Source organism: Chinchilla lanigera, unplaced genomic scaffold (genome assembly GCF_000276665.1).
Source record: "Chinchilla lanigera isolate Chin_1 unplaced genomic scaffold, ChiLan1.0 scaffold00062, whole genome shotgun sequence".
In the NCBI taxonomy this organism is placed as follows: Eukaryota; Metazoa; Chordata; class Mammalia; order Rodentia; family Chinchillidae; genus Chinchilla; species Chinchilla lanigera.
This window is the reverse complement of record NW_004955463.1, coordinates 13,402,538-13,426,859: the sequence shown is the minus strand read 5'-3', so window position 1 is coordinate 13,426,859 and position 24,322 is coordinate 13,402,538. Positions and strand designations below refer to the sequence as shown.

Here is a 24,322-nt window from a genome sequence, read left to right as displayed (position 1 = left end):
TATTTAGGCTTTTTTGAGACAGGTTCTTGCTATGTAGTTCAGGCAGGCCTGGAACTCACTATGTAGCCCAGGTTACTCAAACTCACAGTGATCTTCCTGCCTCAGCCTCCTGAGTGCTGGGATTACAGACATGCAATACCACACCTGGCTTCTTTTCCATTTTTTATTTTAAATTTTTTTCTAGATTCATCCTATGAGAGAAAACGGTATTAGACTTCTTGAGTCTGGCTTATTTCACTTAACGTGATGACCTCCAGTTCTGCTCATTTACCTGTAAATGACAGTTCATCTTGATGGCTGAGTAATATTCTGTTGTGTATATACGCTGTTTTTTCTTTCTTCCTCCATCAATTGATGGATGTCGAGGCTCATCCCATATCTTGGCTGTTGTGAATTGTGCTGCCAGATCCTGGAGTAGGTAGGTATCCCTGCAGTACACAGACTTGAATTCTGGGACTACAACAGGGCATGACAGAGCTGGATCAGGTGGGAGCTCTATTTGTAGTTTGTTGAGGAATCTCCATACTAGTTTCCATGATAGCTCTTCTAATTTACACCCCCAACAGTGGGAGGGCCCCACGTCTAATCCTTGACAGCATTTATTATTTTTTGTATTCTTGATGAGAGCCCAGTGTGGTTTTGATTTGCATTTCCTGATGTAGAGCAGTGTGCACGCCATGTCTCAGGGCTCTTGTTACAGTGCAGGTCTGAGTCACAGGCCTGGGGTGGGGTCCAGGGCTGTGCATGCTAACAGTTCCCAGATGATGCTCATGTGGCCGCTGTTAGGACTGTACTTTGAGGCACAGGTCTTTTCATGGGTAGTGAGTGGGCATTAATTTTTCCCAAGCCCTTTTTGGGTAATGGCTTTCCCAGGGCTTCCATCCAAACCTTCCTGTCTTCAGAGCCCTTCAGAGATCTCGTGACTCTGCGTGTTTCCATCCTGCCCTGTGGCCCTCAGCATTCAAAGTCTAGGCTGCCTGCGTGTGTCTGTTTGCTGTTTCCCCCACTAGATGGCCGGCTACCCACACACCACTCACTTCCCGTCCTTGTAAGGCCCAGTGGTGAGGTTATGGGTGGGACCTGGACTCGCTCTGCCTTCTAGAGCCAACCTCTCCGCTGCTAGGCTCTTTGCCACCCCGCTCCATTGGCCTGGAGCATCCCGGCCCAGCCAGCCCCTCTGTCACTATTGCCTGGGCTGCTATTTCCAGAACAATGGGATGGATTCTGTTCACCTCCTAAGAAAGCGTTGAGTTCCGGAATCAGGGTGACATAGTTCTGTCTTGGCAGGGGAGGAACCGCCCAGCGAGGCCAGCCAAGGCGCCATTGATCTGAGTCCAGTGAAAAAGTGGCTTCTCAGGAGTCCTGGATCCTGGCCACCTCTAGACAACTTCTTCTTTCAACTTCCTTTCATGTGTTTTAACTTTGCAAATGTGCCAGTTCCAGGCTGGCCTCTGAGGGGCGGGGGAGGCTGTGGGGAATGCCCCACACTGGGCCCCCAGGGGTTTCGTCCAGTCAGAGGCCTCTCTGCTGGGGACACACTGTGAGCGCAGGTGGACAGATTTGGTCCCATGGCCCTCATGCCAGCCCGCATAGGCGACAACCCAGCTGTCCACGCTGCTGTAGAGTGCACTGCCCAGGGCAAACTCACACTGGGACTTCTCACCCCTCTCCTCAGCCCTATACCTCTCTATTTTTCCTCTCTCTTTCACACACACACACACACACACACACACACACACACACACACGAATACTTAACCAATTAAGTCCGTGGAGCGCTATTTGCAGATGACGGTGCGGAGTTGTGTCCGGCCTCATTAAATGTCAGGATTAACAATACGGCACTTGGCAATCAAGGCCGCTCCCTGGCTGTTAGTCATTAATCACCATCTGACAGTCCTGAATTGGAAACGAGGAGCCCGTTCACATGTGCTCTGTGCACCTAGTTACCCTCTTGGTAATCAGTCTCGGAAAAGTTTCCTTTGACTGCGCGCCTGCGGGGGCCTCGGTCCTGGCACCAGGGCAGAGGGTCATTAGGCTCTGCCTCCCCTCACTGGGAAAAGAAGCTGAGGTCCTAAAAAAAGCACAGGAGAGAGGAGCGTATTGTTTTTGGCCTACTCTTTCCCTCCTAGGCCTGTTTTATGTAGTTTTGTTTTTATATTCTGGCCCAGAGGCCAGGAATATTCATTTTCTCCCTGAAGAAATGCTGAAAGACCAGAAGAAGCTTGGTTCTGCCTCAGCAGGGGGCATGTTCGGAAAGTCTGCCCTTCGCAAGCTGCTCAGGTGTGGACTTGTGTCTGCGAGAAGGGGACGCAGCTCTTTCCAGGTGTGCGGCGGGAGCTCAGGCTGAATGCCAGCAGGTCTGCTGGGCCCTCTGCAGAATTGGAAGGAAGAGCTAGTGTCCCATGGGGCCACTCTTGGTGCCTCTCTGTAGCCTTGTTCACTCATGCATCGGGCTTGGGAACTGCCCATGGAGTGCCTGTCACGGGTGGGGTGCAGACTGGACACTGGAGACAGCAGTGAACAAACGGCCATGGTCTCTGTCCTCATGGTGGCTGCTGTCAGAGGGAATAAGTATCTACTAGCGAATCTTGCATGGAGGGCATGGAAGTGCTCTTGCCCTGGATTCCTGGGACATGTGCTGCCTGGCTCCTGGGTCCCCCTGGGGTGCAGCCCCAAGCTGCCTTTCCCGGACAATGCTCCTGGTTTGGTGCTTTCCTGATCCGGCTCCTCTTTATTCCCTTTAGACCCTGCCTCTGGTCACTCAGGTGCTATTTCTGTCCCATCTTGTGGACACTGATGTATTAACAAGGCTGTCTTCTCCCTCTAACCCATGTGGGGGGACATTTCTATGGTGTTTTCCTGGGACTTCATTCCTTAGCTCCAAGGGGTGACGACATTCCAGCCACCACGCACACGCCATGTTGGTGGGGAGGAGGAGCATGGCGCTCCTCTGCCTTCTGCTAAGGCTCGCCATGCAGCTGCAGTCCTCTGGGGGATTGGCTCAGGACCGTCTTGCCTGGTCTGGACAAGGGTGCAGTGCTTAGAGAAAGGGATCTTTCTGGAATGCCTGGTCACTGGGCCCTGAGAAGACAGTGTTTGTTCTTTTTCTCTTTCATGATTCCTTTCGTTTTTATCTCCATGGCTCTTCCTCATTTGACTAATGACTTCTGTTCAAACCACACTGAAAAATATTTACCCTTGTACCAGGTTCAATTAGTGGAGCGTAGCAAGCACTTCTCGATTGTCTACCATCTGCCAGGCACTGTTGTAGGTATGGGGGCATGAGGATGAATAAAACACCCTTCCTGCCTGTAAGGAGCTAATAGTCCAGGGGCAGGGAGAAGGATTACAAAGGAGATGAAAGTAAAGAGTCAAAGGAAACCATAATGCTAGCAGCTCAGGGTGAAAATGAGAGCTGAACATGTGAGGAGGAACATAAGCCACCTAGGAAGAAGGAATGACTCATGGGGAGAGCTTGATGTCCAGGGTTGATCCATTTGGCTCCTGGGAAGGGTTCTAGTAGGAACAGCTATGCCCTGCCATGCATTCCCTGCTATCATGTGCTACCTCAGCACAGGCTGCAAAGCAACAGGGCCAATCAACTATGGGCTGACGCCTCCAAAAGTGTGAGCTCAAAGGAGCTTTTCTCTTTTTAAGTTCACCATCTCAGGTGTTTGTTAGAGTAACAGAGAGCTGACTCACGTGGTCAGTGAGTTTCCAAAAGTAAGAAACACACTTTTCTATCTTTCAGTTCAGAATCGTCTTGCTGGAAGAGAGAAGGCCGAGTTCTCCCCAACACACTCCCAGCAAGAACCGTGTAATTATGTGTTGATTTGTGCGATTATTTGCTGAACTTTTGTTCTCATCAGTAGCTCTCCACGCACAGCTCTGGGAGTGAGAAAACCACAATTGAGAGACCCCGTTCTGTTCTTCCCTCCCTTGCCTTGGTGTGTGGATCCATGCCTTGTCCAGGCTGTTCTTGGGGCCCCAGGGCCTGGGGGCAGCAGGGTGGTTAGCAGTCTCACACTTACCCCTTCTCTAGCTGTTTGTCCTTTTGGTTCTCCAACGCTTGGCTGAGTTATTGTCCTTCCATGAAGGCACAGCTGAGAGGGACAAAGCTCCAGGACCGGGGATCCTGGTTGGTGCCCGGCATGACTTTCCACAGCTGGGTGTCCTCTACGCTCTTCCCCTGTGGATGCTGCGTAGCCTCTGGCTCCCCAGGTGGTGCTTTGGAACTTAGTTCTAAGCCAAGCATCCTTGTTCTATATAACTGCAAAACTACACAACATCCAGCTTCTCCTGTATTACCACGACGAGAATTTATAACTATACATTGACTTGCTTAGTTTTGTCTCATTTGTCTGTCAGCTACATGAGGTCAGGAACCAAACACTTTGGTTTACTCCTGTCTCCCTGGAGTCCAGCCCAGGTCATAGATGCTTAGGAAATGCACCGAATGAGTGAGGGGATGGTTTGGGTCCCTCTGTTGGCTGGAGGCTCTCAGAGTTGGTAAGGCTGGGGTGGTCACCTCTGGAACTTCTCCTTTGAGAAGGAAAGGGGGAGAGGAACATGGGGAGTAGAGGACAGGAGGTCGGAGAGCCCTCCCTGCCGCCCTGGCCTCGCAGGCTGTGCTCCTCCTGCCATCACCCTGGTTCCAGGGACTCAGCTTCCCCTCTTACCATCTCCAGACCTCAGAGCCTGGTTGGAAAAACAAATCTATTGATGTTTTGAAAAGTAGTAGTAAATCTAGGTGTGGTGGTGCATGGCTATAATCCCAGCTCCTCAGGAGGCTGAGGTAAGAGGATCAAAAGTTCAAGGCCAGACTGGGAAACTTAATAAGATCCTGTCTCAATTTTTTTTTTTTTTTTTTTTAAGTTCAGGCTGGCCTTGGACTCACCATATAGCTCACCTTGAACTCTCGGTGATCTTCCTGCCTCAGCTTCCTGAGTGCTGGGATTACAAATGTATGCCACCATGTCCTGCTTAAAAAGAAAATTTAAAAAGGGTCAAATATACAGCTCAGTGGCAGAGTCCTTGTATAGCATGCAAGAGGCCCTGAATTACCATATGCAAAAACAAAACAAAACAAAACAAAAAGGAACAAAAAACCAAGCCCCGATTCCAACTGCCCTCCACTTGCCTATTCCTGATGGACTCTGAGCTTGGAGACCGTGAAGCTCTGGGCAGCACTCTTTCCCCTGAGTGTGATGAGCCCAGTCTGCTGGGGAAAGCAGGGCACGGGAGGGGAGAGGGGGTGGAGGTGGCAAGGAGAGAGGCCAGGTGGGGTGGGGTGGATGGGTGCCCAGCTTCCCTCTTGCTGTCTCCCACTGTGCTCCCGCAGCGTGGGTTTGAGAGGCCGGCAGAACTCAAGGAAGTTGGCACAGCCCTCTGGCATGTGGGCCAAGGGGGCTCTTCACCCTCCAGTGGTTCTTGGCCATGCTGGTACTGTTGCGGGGGATAGTTTCATTATCTCCATAGTTGGGGGGTTACCTTCTCTGCTGCTCAGAGGGTCTTGCCCCAGAAGGAGCTGTCCTGCCCCAAATGTCAGTAGTACCCTCTCTGAGGAAAAAGGCAAGAGATAACAAAATCTGAGGAGCCTGATGCATTATCCTTTGGGGGCTTGAGACACCCATGCTTTCTGTCCCTAGAGCGCCTGAGGTCCAGGGAGGGAAAGCAGAGGGGCCCATTCCTGCCCACTGGGGCGAGTGACACTCACCCAAGGATGGCGGGAGGGGGCTTAGTTCCTGCCCAGCCCTTTCCCAACTCAGGACAGCTTTGTGGAGGCCCTGCTCCGAGGTGGGGCCTCCCTCAGCCGTGGCTTAACTCTGTCCAGATGCCGGGCTGTGAGGAGGACCGGGGAGGGGCGGCTGTCCTGGAGGTGCAGGGTGGCTGGGGGTGTCGGAGGGATGGTGGGAAAGGTTTTGGGGGTGTTGCCTCGAGGGGGCAGTGCTGGGGGGAAGTCAAAGGCAACGCGTTTGGGCCTGTAGGGAGGACGGCCGTTGGCACTGGGAGAATCCACCCAGCGGAGCCAACCCTCATTAATCATCCGGGCGGCTGAACTGCCAGCTCCTTTCAAGATCTTTCAAGAAGGGTTTTCACCCAAAATAGAGTTGAAAATGTGCTGGGCCCTACTCAGAATCTCATCAGTCTGGGCATTATGGGAAGTGTCAGGCGGGCTGTGACAGACAAGGCCCACTCTGTTCCAGGGGTCCTGACTCCCACAGCCTGTCATATCAAGCGCCTGATCAAATTTGACAGCTTCATTTGTACCTACAGAATAGATAAAAGGGGCTGTTCATTGAAACAAATGGAGGGGAAGGGTGGGGGAGGGTGCGAGGGAGCGTGTGCGAGTGTGCGTGTGCGTGTTGGGGGGACGGCAGAGCAGGGTAATGGGAGGAGCAGGGTGCACGGAAGCCTTCTGTCTGGGCACTCTTCTCCACACTCCCGGGACAGGTGAGTGTCAGGAAGGGGACAGGCGGGAAGGCCCGTGGGGGTGCCGTCAGTCACCTGGAGTACCTGGCCCCAGGCTGAAGCAGAGCCGGAAGATGGGCCCTGTGAGCTGGGTGGGAGCAGCTGCCTTGTGCAAAGCCTCCCAGCCCTCGGCTGCTGTGGCCCTGTCAGGTCTGGCCAGAGCCTGTGCTCTCCTCAGCGGCTGGTGGCTGCACCTCTGCAGGCGGCCCCAAAGTGCTGGCTTCAGGTGCCTTTCTGCTCTAGCTGCCGCCGCCATCAGTAACTGGTTGCTGTGAGCCAGAGGGGCATCCCCAGCCCACCGTGCATGCCTAGGCTCAGGCTGCCCCAGCCTTACAACTCTTCCTCCCGCGGAGTGAATGAATGAGTCCTTCACACTCCCAGGCTGCTCTGAAGGGTGCACAATTTTGTGGGTTCCTTCACTGGTCATCGTCATACCTGACGTTGGTATGTGCTTGTCCTGTTTTCCCTGCTTGGCTGTAAGCATTTTCACGTGCGGGGCCCTGTCGCTGTCCTGTGTGTTCTCTGTGCTCCAACAGCATTGAGCCCACCTAGTAGGTTCTCTGCAAAGGGTCTCTGATTGATGACTGGCAATCCACAAGGCAGTGCTCATGGTGAGGCTAGGGACTAGCAAGGTGGCCACTGTCCTGCCCCCCACCCGCGTCGAGCCTTTGGGAGATTTTGGAAAACAGCACTGCAGCCCCACAAAAGCCTCGTGAGATGCCAACCACCGATCAGAAATGATTTCGAGAACCTACTGTGTGGGCTCAATGCTTTCAGGGTGTAAAGGACACACAGGACAGGGCCCTTTCATGTGAAGGTGCTCGTGGGTAGTGAGGGGCTCCACTGGCTCCCCTGGCTGCATGCCGACCTGTAGGGCTCCCCCCCGTGCAATTGTAGGGTGGCCCTGCTAGCAGGAACACAGGCTTCTACAGTCAGGTAGACTTGATGGGGATCTTGCCTCTCCTGCTTACTGGCTTTGTATCCTTAGGCAAAATGTATCCAGTAACTGACTTGTTGCAGAGAATTGCTGGGGTTAAACGGAAGTTTGGATGGAAAGGGCTGAGCACAGTGCCTGGCACACAGCAGCCCTCAACAGATGTTAGAAAAGGAAAAAGCCTCAGCCTGGTCCTGATAGCCTGGACCTTTTCATCTGAACTCAGAGCACATTGTATTGCTAGCTCTTGTGTGCCAGTGGCTATCAATCATTAGTCCATTGTTATCAATCCTTAGCTTCTTGTAAGGTTCCCATCTGCCAGCCTTGTTAGAGTCTAATACAGCTAAGGTCCCTGTCCTTCGGTTGGGAGGGCTATTGATATGCTGTCCCTGTGCTTGAACTGGTGGGCTTTTGCAAGCCAGCAGGTGGGGGGCTCAGCTTTATGAAGTGTGCAGGTCACAGATCTCCGTGAACTTCAAGAATCTCACAGCCATGAGGCTTCTGTGGGTCCCATAATGAAGCCAGCCGTGTATAGCTAGAGCATTCTGTCCCTGCATTTCCTACACTTTCAAATGTCAGCTGTATCCAGTAAGCAGGGCGCGGTGAGTTTGGAGTAAACAGCATGGGGGCAGAATGGGCAGCACCCAGACAATAGCACGCCCTCCCTTCCTCTCCTCTGGGCACCATGAGGCCCCCCCTAACTGTCCCACCCCGACAGGAGGGATGAACGCTGGCCAGAGGCGATGAGCAGAGGAGATAAACGCTGTTCCTGGCTTGCAGGGTATAACCATGGGTGCAAGATCCTCCCAGCAGTTCCTCTGCTGCTGCTGTCTGGCTTGTCAGATGGCACCGAGTGATACCTTCTGATGTGTCAGCTTTGTGGGACTGTGCTAGATCCTTGTTAGTCAAACACTAATCACGGGGCTTTTCTGAAAAAGTTTCGCAGATAGGATTGCAGTCCCTAATCAGTGGACTTGCAGTTGACCCAAAGGGAGATGATGGGGCGGGCACTGTAGGAGGAGGTTTAGGCCTTCCCTGAGCTCCGAGACCCGCAGCTCCCACCGGAAGAGTTTCAGTCCTCCTGCAATTTTCCCTTTTTGGCTGTCTACGCTGCAGGCCTGTGATTTGCTTAGCTGGTCACCAGCACGCGTGGGACAGGGCCTTGTGAGAACGCTTTTCTGTGGTACTGCTTTGGCTTGTGCAGTCGAGCTGCGACTGGCAGAGATCCTTGTTAATCTGGATGGAAATGTAGATGAGGAGAGGGGAGAAAACCACCCCTGCTGTGCTGTCATGGAGATTTGGGGGTTGATTTGTCCCCACTGCATAATCTAGCCTGTACTGACTATGGCAGTGTTTTGCAGAGCCCTCAGTAGATTCAGGCTAGGTATGCATCTGTCTCCTGCTCAACTGTCAGCTCCTGGAGGCAAGGCCAGTACTGCCCACATCTTAGCAATTCCAGGGCAGCCAAGGCAGGGCAGCCAAGAGCTCCCCTCAATACCAAAACTCACAGATGCCCAAGTCCATATATAAGTGGCATAGTGTTTATGTGTAGCTTATGCACATCTTCACGTATATTTAAATAGCCTCTAGATTACTTGTAATGCCTAGTACAATGGAAATGCCACGGAAACAGTTGCTATCCTGTATTGTTGAAGGAACAACAAGAAAGAAGTCTGTACATGTTCAGTGCAGATGCTGTTCTTTTAAAATAATATTTTCAGTGCTGGTTTGTTGAATCTGTGGGTGTGGAGGTAGTGAGCACTGTACGTGTTTACTGAGTGGGCCAAACCACCGTGCCAACAGTATCTCCGCTCTGCTCAAGTGGTGTGTGGTTAGTGCAGTCCCAACACACTCAGGGATAGCCAAGCTTTTTGATGCACCATTCTCTTATTCTATCTGTAGCTTCCAGCCGCAGCAACACACAAAGTCTGAAGCTACTTGGCTACGTGCAGAGTTTTAGTCAGAAGTTTTACTAGAATCTTAGATAGACAGCTCTTTGTTTTTGGAGACAGGGCTTTGCTATGTTGCTCAGGCTAGCCCTGAACTCCTGAGCTTAAGTGACCCTCTTGCCTCAGCCTCCCAGATAATCAGGACTGCAGGTATGCACCACTATGCCCAGTCTTCCACAGTTCTTCAACTGGGAGACTTTGAATAGCTTATGTAACCTCTTCAAATTTCAGTTCATCCAGAAAGAGAACTGGAAGTTTGTTGTAAGAATTGAATGTCTAGTGTACATTATTATATTGCAGTGTTCCTGGCACACACCAAATGCTATCTCTGAAGTGCTATAGGGCGGGCCTGCCCTACTATCTTTGTATGTTTGGTGGTGCCCATATTTAAGGTTGTCAGAGTCAAAGGGAGAGTACAGCCATGCTATTTCCTTTACAGGTGGAGTGTGAGCCCATGTGTACCTCACACCATGTGTATGTGTGCACCCTGTCTGCTCAACTGGGGCACACGGGCTGTGGGGGGGGCACACAGTGGCATTTTCCCAAATGCAGTTTCTATTCTAAAATCTGACTCTGACTTCAACTCCAGAAGGACCATTTAATTGTATGTTCCTCACAGCCGTGGAGATCTCCACTGCCCAGTCAGAGCAAAGGCCCCCACGGTGTGGGGTGATTTTTATCTGCTTCTCATTTCTTCCCCTGCCAGTCCCACTTTCCAAAAGCAATTGGCTATAGGCTATGAAAAATTGGATTCTGTTTGTAGACCTTGGTTTAACCTCACAGGACTCTCAAAATTATTTTAAAATAATTTCTAACTCATGTAGCCCCTCATGCAGGCTCTGAGCTACCCACACTGGCCTCCATCAGCATTTCATCAAATTAAAAAAATATGTTCATGCTCCACTTCGTTAGAGTCAATTTTCTGAGTGAAAGACTGCACACTACAATGTTTTTCTTATGTGCCCCCTTTCCAGCCCTTACTCTTGAGGTGAGGTCATGGGGGTTCTTTCACTGAGCCACCTGCGTTTGCTGTTCTGATAGCAACTTTGCTGATTAACTGGCTGGCTGGGTGCTGGGGATATGGTGCTCGGCACACAATCTACCACTCAGCTACACCCCCAGCTCTGGCAGGAACTTTAACCAACTCCAAACATCATGATCTTGACTCTTCTTTTTTTTTTTTTTTTTTGAGACAAGGTTTTGCTATGCACTTCAGGCTGGCCTTGAACTCGCCTATGTAGCCCAGGCTGGCCTCGAACTCATGGCAAGCCTCCTGCCTCCTCCTGAGTGCCGGGATTACAGGTGTGTGTCACTGCACCCAGCTGTCATCTTGATTCTTTAAATATTTTATAAATTCATACAAACTGGGCATGGTGGTACATGCCTGTAGTCCCAGCTGCTTGGGAGGCTGAGGCAGAAAGATCAGTTGAGCCAAGGAGTCCAAGGCCATCCTGGGTGGCATACTGAGACCCTGTTTCTTGGATGAAAAAAAAAAAATTCCCACTAGAAAGGGCTGGAAGATTATAGGGCTCAACACCTTCATTTTACAAATAGGAAAAGTTCAGAGAGACCAAGTGACTTGCTGAAGGTTACAAATAATCAGGTTTTACCCCAGAACAAAGTAGCTTCTCAGACTTCCATTCAGGGCTTTTTCGACTACCCGCACAATGACAAGGCATTCCGTACTTTCCAGAGTAATCCTAAAGTTTGTGGAAGTGCAGAGCTACCTGGCTGCTGGTGCATCCCAATCACAAGAGAACTGAGCATCTTCAGAGAAAAGAAGTGAAGCCTACAGGCTGAGAGAAGAGAAAGTCACTACTTATAATCCACTCACAGCGGGAAATTTTCATAACACCAGTGATGGGCTGCCGCCTTAGGAAACCTGGAAAGACACTTCTTTTAGGAAGAAGCATGAGCTATTTCCACGCCTGGAATGCTCAGTGGAAGGTGCAAGCTGATGAGGGAATAGCTGGGCAAAAGCTCAGGTGTGCTGTAGATAGCATTTGTTAAGCCCACTCCTCCATCTGCTGTAAAATTGGGAATTGTTGGTTCAGAGGCTTGTGTCCAGCCCTTGTACCACAATAGAATGAAGGCCTCACCTGTCTATCACCCTTGCTGGGCCTAGCAAGAGTTCAGGGGCCTCGGCCCCTTCCACCTGCCTGAGAGAAGTCTCCCTCCTCCAGCTCCTGCAGCTCAACTGTCCGATCTCCACAATTAGCACCTGATTATATCCAGTCCAGGTTTGCACGGTATGATCTAGCACTTTATCAGGCCCATGTAAGTGTGGTTATGTATAACATTATCTCACTTCCTGCCCAGCTGGCATGTCTGGTCTCCCTCAGATAAATTGGGCAGGAAATTTGCCTGCGTTTTCTTCTTTATGGCACCCAGCATGGTGCTGGGCATCTCACGGGAATTCTGTAAACTCTGCTTGCTTTGACGACTGACCACCTGGAAGTGTAATCCCCAAATACTCGGGATTCTCTTTTCAAGCTGCACATTTTCTGTTTTGATTATCAGATAGCTTAATTTATCAAGACAAGCAATGGACAAATGGAAAGAAGTAGGTATCACTTTCACGGTCCCCTCCAACCCCTGGGGCTAGCACACAGTGCACTGGCTGCTTGTTGGACCGCAGGGCAGCCTGGCTCTCTCTCCACCAGGAGCCTGTCCTGTCCCTGCACTGGGCTGAAGCTGGGCTGCAGGGACTGGCAGGGAGATGTGGTGTGCTGAGGGTTACAGGAGGGCGGGCTTTGGCCTTGGCAAGGCTCCCCTGACCTTGGGGAAGACCAAGGGAGGCCGTTTCCTTCCCTCTCACGGGCTGCAGGTTTTTAATGTCTTCTTTGTTGGTGTGGGCCCCTGGGGTCTGAACTAAAGGGAGAGACTTCAGGCTGCTCCCTCCTCCCGGACAAAATGGTGCATGCTTTTCCTGTTTAAACAGGGCGCAGTTGTGAAGTGCCCTGACTTCGCGCACACCGAGGCCCGGCAACGGCTGCAATAAATCAATAGGAAAATAGAAGCTGCCAGTTAGACTAAACAAGTGCATTTGCAAAGACGGCTAGCCCTCATTAATCACTCTGACAGTCCTAAAAACACATTTCCCCTTTAATGACTGTATTTGGATAATCAGTGCTTTTTCCTCCTCAGTCAGAGTTTGAGTAACAGACAGCTGGTGTTATTACAGCCATCGGGGAGGGAGTTCTGGGATTAGGGCAGCAGAGCCGTCCGGCGGAGGTCCCCACAAGCGAGTGCAAGCTAGGCTGGCCACAAAGCTGTTGCTAGGCCATGGTGAGGGGAGCTTTGTACTCCACAGGCGTGCCAAGGGAAGCCATGTGCTCCTCCTCTAGCCTCCACGTCCTCCAGCAGGCTGTGGGTGCAGACCCTCACATTGGGCTTGGTCAGATTGGCAGCCTTAACCTGGGATGGGGAGGCAGGAGTTTCTCTGGCAGGGAGGTAGGAAGATGGGTTGGTGCGATTTGGCTTTGTTTCTTTTAGGTGACTTTGGGTTTCAGGAGAAAGTTTGAAACCTAGCACATTCCTCTTTATAAATGATGTAACACATTAATGCACAGCACATTATGAAAATGGTAATTCAAACCCATAGTGCTCCAAATTAAACCATACATTATCGGATGCACTCAACCATCTATTTTGCAAAAGGACAGGATGAATGAAATCAAATCAAACAGAAAACTGGAGTGCAGCTTCCCCTACAGAATGATTAATAAAGTGCAGAGCCGCAGGATTATTGTAAGATGAATTCCACGGTAACCCAGACATACATCAGGAGGAGGTTAGTTCATACATTTGAGAGACACCATCGAAGCATACGGCTTAGGGCAAGGCTGTTCTGGCCGCATAAAGATGGCAGAGGGCCCACAGCTCCCTCCTGGGCTGTGGATTTCTTAGGAGCTGAGCCTGCAGGTTATTGGTTGGGGAAGTAAAAGTGCAACACCCTGCAATTCAGTTTAAAACAAATCTACATCTGGGGGTGAGTCCATTCTTTTCTTCTGCTCTCCCTGCTGCCCACAGGGCCGCAAAAATAACCCCGTAAGAGACGTGAAAATAGGACGAGGAGCCAGGAACATCCGGGGTCTCAAATCCTAGTAATGTGGCTTGTGCCCTGATACCTTGGGAACGTGGCCCCATTTCTGGCAGCTGGGAGAGATTAGGAGAAAGAGGAGGAGGAGGAGCAGGAGGAGAAGGAGAAGGAGAGGAAGGAGGGCTTTGAAAAAGAGGCAGAGACACAGAAGGTAGAGGCTATTTTCAAAGAAAGAGTTAATTATGCAAATCAGCAGTTGGTGGAGGAGTACCCTCTTGATTAAAACGGCAACTTTGGCTAATGGGAATTAACCTATTGAAAGTAACAAACTCCCCACTAGCTAATTAAAACAGCCACATTTCTTCGGAAGGTCTCCAATTATGGGAGGATAGAGCGGTGGGTTCTGGGTAAGAAGGAGGACACCCAAGACTGGACTCTTTTCCTCGCGGCGTCCCTGTGATATTGGGGGCAGCGTAACCCAGCCGGGCCCAGCCTCCGCCGGCGCTCACTAGATTTTGTGTGGGAGGTGCAAGGTCCCCAGAGTTTTCTAACCTGCACTCCTACAGCTAAGGTGTAAGCCCAGCAGCATTAGAAACGTTCCTTTCGCTAAGTGCACTTGTGGGAGATACCTCTTCCTGTCTCTATCCCAAAGAGAGGAAAGAAACAAAAAGGTGCCCGCAGAAGGGTGCGAGAGAAGACGGGAAAGAAGTAAACAGCAAACACCAGAGTGGTGGTGGGGTGGAGGGCACGTTTAAATCTTTGGCGGTCGAGCAATCAGATCGGGCTGATTCCCCCAAAAGACCTCGGCTGGTCTCAGAGCGACTTTCCCACCCTTTCAGCCTATCTCCAGGTCAGGTCCTCAGATCCAGGCGGGCCAGGCTCCTGTTTCCAGACGCGCGCGGGTTCTTAGGTCGCCCAGCACTGACGCTGCAAAGTGAATCCTGATGTTCTCCTGACCGAGGGAGGAGCTCTTCGCAGATACAAAGATCTGTTACACACATGCCAAGCTGCGGTTGTGTGGAGTCCTGAGCGGAGGACCCAGTGGCCCCGCGTGTCACAGCCTCGGCCGCACGATTCTGTCTCCGAGTTTGTGGACTGGCAGCACGGGCGGCTGACTTCGCAGAGAGCGACGTGCGCAGCGCAAACTCGGGGAGCGGCGCGGCCGGGAGGGGGCGTAGAGGCCGCTCCGCCGCACCGACCCTCCCTGCCCGGGGCTGCAGCAGCTGCCGTCATCCGCCCACCTCAAGAAGGAGGAGCGTGGCTCCGCGAGTTCCGAGAGGTTTTCAGAGTCGCAGATAACCGGGTCAAGGGGAACCTCCCAGGCCTGGAGAAACTAGCATCTCAGTAAGTGTTTTGGTCACTTAAGATACAACCCCCCCGCGTAAGAAAAAACCCTGATTGTAGGCGTCGGGAGGCACAAGAGATGCCGTCGAGGCCGCAGCCAGTTGCGGCTTCTTTCCGCCTGCCGCTCGTCTTTTCGCCACCAGATGGCGCCAGAGGCACGCCGTCGCCGCGCACCCTCCCGCCGAGCTCGGACCGGCTGCTGCAGGTCTCTGCCTGAGCCCTTGGTCCGGGGTCCCTTAGAGCCCCTTCCACCTCCAGTCTGGGTTCGGAGGGAGATCCAGTTTTACACGCCCTCCACCCTGGCCCAGCAAGTGCCAAGGCCTTTGAAGCGAAGCTGGGATCTAGATCCCCAAGTGTGTGTGTGTGGGAAAAACGTGGTCTTAATGTTATTTGTAATGCGTTGTCAGAAGTTTTTTCTCCCGACTCCCGCGTTTTGAGGAAAGGCCTAAACTCGAATAGCCCTGAGGCATTTTAAACAAAATAAAAGAAGGGCATCTACTTTAGGTGACTGGTAACTGGGCGGTGGATGAGGCAAGAGAGACACACACCACGGTGTGAATATAGCCAAGTATTCCATTTATTAACAAAATAAGTCTTACCAAGGGAGAGCGCTATTCATCCCAAACAGGCCCGAAGCCCGGCCGCTGCTGCATAGACCGGGAGGGAGGGGGGTGGGGTGGGAGGAACCCAGGGCCCGGGTCTTCATCCCGGCCACCGCCAACTTTGGGGACTGCTGGGTCACACCTGGAAGGGGCGCGGGGTTGCTTCGGCCGAGTACTCCCTGAGTCCCCGACCTTTGCCCCGAGGAGCAGGTGACTTGGCGACAGAGAGGTCTGCTTGGGAGGGATCCAGCAAGGATCCCGCCCGGATACCCAGGGAGTGGGGGTCACAGCCCCATTAAAGAGCGGAAAAACAATGCGATAAAGCACTTCGCAAACTAGAACGAGCAAAGTTGCAGGCCAGCGGGCCTTCTAGCACTTTGAATGAACAGGAGCCCCACAAGTCACCCGCAGCGGGCAGCGATTACCGGGTGTGCGCACAGCCAGCCTCAGCCCCAGGCTGCTGGGCCCTCTATGGGAGCCTGCTGCGGTCAGGGATCTCCGGCTTAGAGCAAAGTTGGGGGGCTGTGACAGAGGGGCCCAGGGCCCGGACCAAGACCCTAGGAGAGGGGTCTGCTCGGGAGGGTCAACAGAGCTCAAGACCTCCAGCCACCAAGTTCGTTCCCTCAACCCCCAAATTGTTACCCAAAATTCCTCTCTGCTACAACAAAACCCCCCAAAAACCAGAACCTTAAATGGAAGGAAACAGGGAATGAAGGGAAAAGAAGGAAAAGGGGGAAATGTAGTTCGAATGGTTAAGATTCATGCAAGAAATTCCCCAGGACGGAAAAAACAAAACGTACGGAAGAACCTAAGATTCCCCAATGCTCCCTCTTCTCCCCAAAATTAAACCATAAAGAAAAGGAAGAAAAATTTAAAACTTATACCTAAGGAAAAGAAAAGAAAAAAAAAAGGAAGGGGGGGCAGAGTAGTTACCTGTGTGGTTAATATTATTATTCGGGGGAACATACTTTTGCATACCATTGACTCATGTGGGCTGTTAATGCACTTATATTCCCAGCTTGTAAGCTAACATCATAGTAAATAAATACACAGTCCGGAGGGGGGGCGGGGTCCCGCAGGGGGAAGCAGTGGTGGAGGCTGCAGCAGCGCGCAGGGACGGGGGAGGGGGCGGGAGGGCTGGGGGCCCAGAGCTGAGGTTACTGGTACCCGAGCGCCGATGCGGAGGCTAGTCTCTGTCCGTAGAGCGCGTATGGCGAGTAGTAGGGTCCGGCTGTGGGGAGGGACGGCACGGCCAGGCCCCCGGCTGTGGATAAATGGCTCTTGCCATAGGGGTGGTACCGGCTTAGCCCCAAAGTGTGTGGACTCCGCAAGGACAGCGACCCGGGGCTGCCAGGGGCGGCGGGCGGGGGGAGGTGCAGATGACAGGCGGCTGCGGCGGCGGCACTGCCCAGGCCCGAAGCCCCGGGGTAGGCGGCCAGAAGTTTCTCGGCGCCCGGCAGGGCTGTGTGAGTCCGCAGGTGGCTGAGCAGCTCCTCCGAAGTGGCGAAGCGCTTGTCGCACGGCCCGCTGGCCGCCACCCAGTTGCAGCTGTGCGGCAGTGGTTCGTTCTGCAGCATGAAGCCGTAGGTGTAGAGCGGGTGGCCTGGGAGGGCGGCCTGAGCGGCGCTGGAGGACAGCGCGGCGGGCTGCAGTGGGTGCCCGGGGTACACCAGCGGGTAGGCCCCAGCCTTCAGGCTGGGTCCGGCCGGGTCGTGCGCACTGCAAGTGGTGCAGCTGGAGCCGCCGAGGTGCGAGGCGCTGTGATAACCTCCCAGGCAGTAGGGGTCACGGCATAATCCCTGCAGGAAGGAGGGCGGGGAGGCCCCGGTGAGCGGGCTGGAGCTGGGGGGCTTGCCGGGAGGCAGACCCAGGCCGCCCGACAGCTGGCCTCCCACGAGGCCGGACTTGCTGGGATCCAGGCCAGGCACGAACTGAGACGGGTAGCCGGTGTAGGCGCCCACGATGGAGCCGTGGTAGCCGATGCTGGAGGGCGGCAGCGGGAACACCGAGTGGCCGGGTTTGTAGGGCGACACTGGCGCCACGTGGCCAGCCCCCACTAGCGCTGAGGGCGGCTCGGACTTTCGGCCGGAGGCTCCAGCCTCGGCGCCACCGTGCGCACCGGGCTCTGCGCCGCTCCCGCGGCTCACGGCCGCCGGCTCCGGGCTGGGCTTCGGCTCCGGGTCTTTCTTGTCCGGCTCTGCGCCGCCCGCGCCGCCGTTCTTGCAGTCAGGGTGGTGCGGGGAACCGCCGCGGGAGCCGCCGGGCGAGGACGAGGACGAGGAGGCGGACGCGGGCGCTCCATGCGGGGGAAAAGGCTGGCAGGCGGCGCTGGGGACCCTGAAGCCTGCCTTGTCTCCCGGGGACGAGGACGAGGAGGAGGTGGAGGACACCGAGGAGGAGCCGCTGTCTTTGCGGGCGTCGCCGCCCGCAGCGCCCTTGGAGTAGGGCTTGAAGCTGGACTTGTCCTCGGCCGGGGAGTCCCCCAGCTGCTTGAGGGCCGCCGACGCGGAGGCGGCGCCCGGGGCGGGGCGGCCGGGGTCCTTCTCCGCTCCCAGCCCGTTGGCCGCCGCAGCTACCGAGTTAAGCTTGGACGAGGGTGGCGGGTCAGGCTTGCCGATCTGCGAGCAGGTCTGGGCCAGCAGCGCCAATGGGCTCTTCTTGGCGTCCAGCTGTGGGGGACAGCGGCAGGGGGGGAGATGGGGTGAGACCAGGAGTCTACCGAGCGAGGAGGCCTCGGGGAGCGCGGCTGGGCGGAACTGCGAGCGCACGGCAGGCCGGTACCGGAGTGCCCCGACCCGGCCGGGAAGGGGCGGCGCGAGGGGCTCCTTCAGGGCCTCCGCGGGGAAACGTGTCTTGTCTGGGATCAGGTTTGGGACGCCCCTTCCCGTCTATTCTCCCCGGCCTCTAGGCCCAGAGCAAAACTTCTGCCTTGAGTTTGGGGGAACTTCGTTTGGGACGGGTTTTGGGCGACAGCGCCGAGGGGTGGTGGCGGGCAGAGGCGCCTTCTAAAGGCCGGGACGCCGTCGGCGCTGGGGAGCCCTCTCCCCTCCTCCCTTCGGGACCGCACCAGGGAAGTGGGAGGAAGAAAGACCCGGGGTCGAAGAGTGTCTAGGCGCAGGGCAGAGTGCCCTAACCGGATGGCAAAGGGGCGGCTTGGGACCCGGGCAGCCGGGGCTTCAAAGGGAGCAAGCTGGGGGTGGGGAGGCCCAGGGGACATCGTCTCTGACTAGAGAACTAGGTACCAGAGGAAAAGTGAAGGACCCCCTGGGGATTCCGAAAGCAAATCCAATCCGAGAGCGAACACCTAGCTCCGGAGGGCGAGCTTGGAAGGAGTTCCTTCCACGGGGGAGCCTGGGGAGGTCCCGGCGGGCTAGGACCCCCGCTGTGCTCCGCTCCTCCGCAGTCGGCCCGCCGGCGTGGCTAGATTAGGGTGCGGCGCAGAGCCCTGGGGCGCAGGGCACGGCCGTGGTGGGCAGAGCGAGCGCGCCCGGGAGACTGACCTCAATGGGGCTGACGGGAGTGGAGGACAGCGGCTGCAGGTACTCCGGGTGCAGGAGGTGGCCGGTGTGAGCGCTCAGCATCTTCAGGACCCTGATGGGGAGCCGGTTCGCCTGGCGCAGGGGGTCCGCCGGGGGTAAGAGGGACACCGCTGCCGGCACCGCCGGCCTCTTCCCGCCGCCGCTGCTCTCGGGTGTCCTTGGGTTAGATCCAGCGGGCGAATCGCTCATTTGGAGGAGGCAGCGCCGCGGGGGGGGCGGGGAGGGAGCGGGAGCACCGGGGAGGCGAGCTCCCGGGGCGGGTGGGCTCGCTCCGCAGCGTTGAGCGCCGGGCGGCGGTCGTTCCTCGCCTCGTCCCCTCCTCCACCGACGCCGCTGCCGCCGCCAGCCTCGGCGAACCACACAAAAACCTTCGCCTTCCGCGAGCCGCACGTCAAATAGCCGCGATCAGCAGCCACACTTCAAAGGGATCGCCGCGCCCGCCCAATCGCAGCTCGCGCCGGGACCCGGGGCGGGGAGAGCGGCGGGCGGAGGCCGGCGCGGCCGGTGGGCGGGGAGAGTCTTAAAGGGGCCTCGCCGGCGCGCGGCCGCGCCCTGCACCTCCTGCCCTCGCCGTGCTCTCCCCAAAGCCCCTCGCGCGGGGCTGTGGGGCGGGGAGAGCGGCGGGCGGAGGCCGGCGCCGCCGGTGGGCGGGGAGAGTCTTAAAGGGGCCTCGCCGGCGCGCGGCCGCGCCCTGCACCTCCTGCCCTCGCGGTGCTCTCCCCAAAGCCCCTTCCGTGGGGCTGTCCTCGCCGCGCGGTCCCACGAGGGCCAGGACTTCTTCGGGACCCCGGGCTCTGCTCCTCGCCTCCGCTGGCTTTCCGGTTGCGGCGTCCTGTCTACCTTCCCACCGCTGGGGGGTTGGTGGTGCCGGCGGGGCTGTCACCCCGCTGGTTGGGCGGCGCGGGGTGGGGCGGGGCGGCAGCGGCGGCGCCTGCTTGGGACCTACGAGTCCCGCTGCCCGAGGCCGCCTGGGGGCGGGCCGCGCCTCGAGATCTCCGGTTCTTCCGCTGCGTGGCGCCGGCCACCCTGCTCCCCCGTCGGCCTCTCCGGCGTGTTTACTCGAGAACGCCCGAGCTTTGGAGGCACCCACTGTTCTCGGGGTGCAGCCTGAGTCGCTCCGGGTACTTTGAGCCTGCCGGGTCCGAAGGCTGCAAGTTCGCAGTCTCCTTTCCGGGGTGAGATGGTCGCGAGGAATCTCTGGGCCGGAGGCGGAGCGCGCCGCCCTGACGCGCCGGGAGCGCTGTGCCGCCCGCGCTCACTGTAGGCTTGGTGTTGGGGTGTGCTTTAGGTTCCACGTCGTGCTCCGTTTAAGGGCTTCTCCGTGCCATGCCTCGGATGCTCTTTCGAGGGTCCTGGGTCACAGGAGAGGCCGGTATCCCGCAAGCAGGGAAGGCGGGCAGTTGTCTTTCTAAGTGTTGCATGACCACACAAACTCAGGAGATAGGCTCTGTCGTCTTTCTCCCAAACACCAGTTGTTCCCAACGAAACTTCTAGATTAAAATAGTATTGCCCTCCTGGCTTCTGAGCCTGTGGTATAAAGTGTGCATTGCTAGATTTCCACTTGTCAGAGATCTTACCTAATCAACTTCCTGACACCAAAGTTCCCTGTCCACCGCTCCACAGGAGGTCAGGCTGGTCTTTTGTGTCACAGCCTCTGGAGTGACCACCTCCCCGTGTTGTCCTCAGCCAGTGGAGGCGCACTAGGGTCACTGTCTCCTTTGGAGGGTCACTTTCCCGAGCACATCTGTCACTCAGATTGTCAAGCCTGGCCCTGGAGGCCTATTGCTCTTGTACTGCCTGAGGCTCTGGGAGCTGACCAGCAATTTGAGACAACAGAAGCCAAGACCTGGTAGATTTCGAAGGGATTCTGCAAAGGGAAGAAATAACACCATAATGATAACAGCTATACCCTTTTACCAGTGCCCAATAGAGAAGACATCGGCAGCACTGCCAGTCTGTAACTAAACTAAACTACACATACTCCCTAGCTCTGCTATTTTGGGATAGTTTGTGTAGATCTCTCAGAAATCCCACAGGCTTTCCTTCCCTCAGTTTCAATCTCGGTTAAATCGGGTTCAAACAAATAGCCCGGGGCTGCCTTGCGGGGGCAGTCATTGTGATGGGCTCTACCTCTCTACCTGTCCTCTCCCTTTGGCGCTGCTTCTGCTGGCCTCTGCACTCTGACCTGACTGTTGCAGCCAACATCACCTTTAAAAGTTCACTGCAGGGTTGCATCAACCTTTGGGCCCCTGCCCCGCAGAGAGAGCCGGCAGAAGAAGGCAGCAGAAGGCCTGTGCGGAGAGACTGGCCTTTGTACGCACCTCAGAGGAGGACGAGCCGGGAGACGGGAGGTTAGGAGACTGTAAAAGATGAAAGACTCCGTGATTATTGTAACCAGCCTGGCTGTGAGAGTGAGCCAAGAAATCCTTCCAGGACCCAAGCAGATGTGTGTTAGAAATGATTAATGGAAGTAAGGGGAGGGGACGGGGAGGCGGAGAAGAGTAAAGGCGGTTAGGAATGTGGAAGGAAAAGGGGTCAGGAGGCAGCAGAAAAAGGGAGAAGAAAGGAGTACACCAGAGTGTTTACTTTCTATTTGGAAAGGAAAAGAGAAAGGAAAAAGTAGTGAATGAATGAAAGGAAGGGAGAAGAGGAGGTGAGAACAGGAGGGGCAGGTGGGGAATTTGCCTAAGGAATCCTACTTTGTCACCTCAGCTCCCCGCAGTGATCACCGGTAGGGATGGTGGTGCCAGAGAGCAGTGCGTGGAGGCCAGGCCTGCCTCTTCCTCCTGGGTGATTAGTGGGCTTCAGGGGCCCAGGGTTGGTTCAGACTTTGGGGTGTGGGTGAGGGCAGCAGGGTCTCTTTGGTTGAATCCATCCAGTTGCCTTAGGAGAAAAAAAATGCAAAACCATTCCTGGCCAGGCCAGAGGTCTAATTAAAACACTGCTGGGTGATTATGACTATCAGTATTTGACTGTCACTGAGCTAACCTACACAGCCTGGAGTGGACCCTCGTGGCCTGGGAGGAAGTGCAGTTTTCACAGGAATGTGAATGCTTTTCATCTGGGAGCGAATGTGACTCAGTATTGCAGTGGCTGGACCATGAGTAGTGTGGAAGCGCTGGGGGCACAGCCTCGCCCTAGGATGTGATTGAAAAGTCCCTATGATGCGAATGCACCCGGCATTATGGGACAAGTCCTTTTCTTGCCAAAAAGTGGCTAATGTATGATTGAGGGGCCTTGGTGTAGGGAAGCCCTTCTCGAATTGCCCTGGAAATGAATATCTACCTTAAAATAGGACAGGGCCAGATCTGCTTGAGGTGCTAGTGTGGTACCCAGGGAAGAATAACAATTCTGCATGGCTAGTGTTGGTAAATACCCCAGCTACTGCTGAAGAGGACTAGAAGATGGGTCACTTGAAGTCACAGGCCAGTGGGAGGCGGAGTGGTGCTTAGTTGCAACTCTGGGAGCCAGGCCTCTGAACCATGCTGCCATGGTGACCCTGGGCAAATGAACCTCGCTAGGCTTCTGTGTTCTTCGTGCATCAGCCGTGAGTATGGCTACCTTAGTGTCAGGAGGCCAGAAGACAGTTTGTGTCATGTGTTGAGTGTGTAGCACAGAGGAAGTCCCAGGCACAGTGTGGGACCAGTGTGGGTGTGATTGAAAAGTCCCTATGATGCGAATGCACCCGGCATTATGGGACAAGTCCTTTTCTTGCCAAACAGTGGCTAATGTATGATTGAGGGGCCTTGGTGTAGGGAAGTGTTGCAGTGCGTCATTTACATCTGTGGGACCATGGCTCTGGGGAGCAGATACATTAGCCCAGAGCCTTGACAATCTCAGTCCTGGAAACTGACCTGAAGAGTCCAGGTTGTCTGGTGAATGGACTGAGAGCGACCCCTCCCCTAACCTCCAGTTCATTGTATCTTTTTTGATCACCCCTCCCAAGGCATGGAGAAAATCCTTTGGGAAATTGTGAATTTGTATAGATTCCCCCTTTCCACAACTTCAGTGTCTATAAAACTCCCCACCCAGGAAAAACTGCCCGAGTCAGGCTGAGCACGAGAGGTGGTAGGTTTGTGGCATGGGGTTAATGTGTAGTTTTCACTCCTGGCTGAGGCAGAATTACCTGAATGATCGCCTCTCTGCATAACGCTCCAACCCTAATTGCAACAACATGAAGTAAGATCTCACTGGGTAACTATTTATTTTTTTCCAAGCCTTAAGAACTCTGAAAAGTCTGTCTCCTAGCGAACTTGGTTTTCCTCCCTGACAGTATCTTCCAGAGGCTGCTAGTTACTGCCTTGGCCAGGAGCCTTGCTGTAGCACACACTGTGCTCAGGGACTTGGAGGTACTTCCGGGTGCCCTGTCCCTGTCCCCAGGCTTCAGACCCAGCCTGGGGCACGAGAGGGCATGAGTGGGGAAGCAAACAGCGAAGCCAGGCCTACCAGCCTTGCAGGAAGCCTGCTGTGCTAGGCAAGGGGCCTCTCTGTGTATTCCTGGAGTTCTGCTTATACGCTGACCTTACACTTACCCAGGTGTCTGCCGGTATTTGTTCACTCGTCTCTTCTCCCGCTGGACTGTAAATGTGCCCATGTTTTCCGCATCCTCTTTATGTTCTTGCCTAGCAGAGTGTTTAAGTACCCTCACACGGAGTGGCAGGCATGGATGGAAATATTTTGTGTGCATTATCTAATTCCAGGGCCACAGAAACCCTAAGAGGCAGGTCCTGCTGCCCCATTTCTCAGAGGAAGAAAGGGAGGCACAGAGAGGTTAAACTACTCCTGGATGGTCCGAGCTGGTGTGGTTAGAGATAGGGCAGGGTTGTGGATCTAGGCATTTTCAATGCAGTAAATGCCCAGGAATGCTTGTTCATGGATGGATACAGATTTTACCCAGGTAGAGCTGTTTATTTATATCTCACCTTGCCTTATTCCCAAAAGATTTAAGGTGAATGATTGTGTTTTCAAAATGTTGACTGTATAACCATGTGGAAGTATCTTTTTCCCAAATGCACTTTTTTTGTCCTTCATTTCGGAACAACTTTTGGAGTTCTTCTGGGCAGGTTTTATTATCCCTGCTTGAAGAAACAGGCTCAGCGTTTAAGGGAGAGTTGAAAGTCTCACAGCAAACAGTGGCAGAATGGGGTGTGGAGTGAAGTCCTCTTAACTCGCTTCTCTGTTGTTGGTTGGTTAACTTCTAACACTGCTCATTGCCTTGTGGCTCAGGAGGTAGCTCGTGATAAAAGGTGGAATGAACTCCTTTTCCTCCCCCAGGAATTTCCTTTAGAGATGTGGTGGGAAGAGGGACAAAAGGAAATGTAGACTGGAGCTTATCTTCAAGCCTGTCCTTTTGATTTGGGTCCCTAAGCAGCTGCTTTGAAGAACTGATTTCATTTATCTCTTATCAGCCCCTGGGGAGACAGACAGGCCTGGGCAGGG

The 24,322-nt window shown here is 54.6% G+C and overlaps 3 protein-coding genes across 3 annotated transcripts in view; 1 reads left to right on the top strand and 2 right to left on the bottom strand.

The window, feature by feature from the left end:
• Positions 1 to 12,048, top strand: part of LOC106150057 — a 31,540-nt gene extending 19,492 nt beyond the window's left edge. The window contains exon 4 of the mRNA XM_013521491.1: positions 11,050 to 12,048. Within this exon, the coding sequence (XP_013376945.1) occupies positions 11,050 to 11,142 (93 nt within the window). The 3' untranslated portion in view covers positions 11,143 to 12,048. The remainder of the gene's footprint in view (positions 1 to 11,049) is intronic.
• A 3,249-nt stretch (positions 12,049 to 15,297) lies between these two features.
• Znf703 (zinc finger protein 703) lies at positions 15,298 to 19,369 on the bottom strand. Its single transcript, XM_005398409.2, has 2 exons — positions 18,845 to 19,369; positions 15,298 to 18,013 (listed from the first exon to the last, which is right to left on the bottom strand). Exons 1-2 carry the CDS (start codon positions 19,070 to 19,072, stop codon positions 16,502 to 16,504), a joined length of 1,740 nt encoding a protein of 579 aa, XP_005398466.1. The 5' UTR covers positions 19,073 to 19,369; the 3' UTR covers positions 15,298 to 16,501.
• Positions 19,289 to 23,477, bottom strand: LOC102010781 (proline-rich proteoglycan 2-like). Its single transcript, XM_005398474.1, has 3 exons — positions 23,416 to 23,477; positions 19,830 to 20,165; positions 19,289 to 19,733 (listed from the first exon to the last, which is right to left on the bottom strand). Exons 1-3 carry the CDS (start codon positions 23,475 to 23,477, stop codon positions 19,289 to 19,291), a joined length of 843 nt encoding a protein of 280 aa, XP_005398531.1.
• Between the last annotated feature and the right edge of the window lie 845 nt (positions 23,478 to 24,322).

Bases quoted from the DNA above. Each gene is read 5' to 3' on its own strand.
- Znf703 (XM_005398409.2), bottom strand. From the start codon at position 19,072: ATGAGCGATTCGCCCGCTGGATCTAACCCAAGGACACCCGAGAGCAGC. The intron at 18,014-18,844 runs GTCAGTCTCCCG...TGTCCCCCACAG, and splicing joins CTCCCGTCAGCCCCATTGAG to CTGGACGCCAAGAAGAGCCC.
- LOC102010781 (XM_005398474.1), bottom strand. From the start codon at position 23,477: ATGGGCACATTTACAGTCCAGCGGGAGAAGAGACGAGTGAACAAATAC. The intron at 20,166-23,415 runs GTAAGTGTAAGG...TGGAACCTAAAG, and splicing joins AAATACCGGCAGACACCTGG to CACACCCCAACACCAAGCCT. The intron at 19,734-19,829 runs GTAGGTCCCAAG...CCAACCCCCCAG, and splicing joins GGCCTCGGGCAGCGGGACTC to CGGTGGGAAGGTAGACAGGA.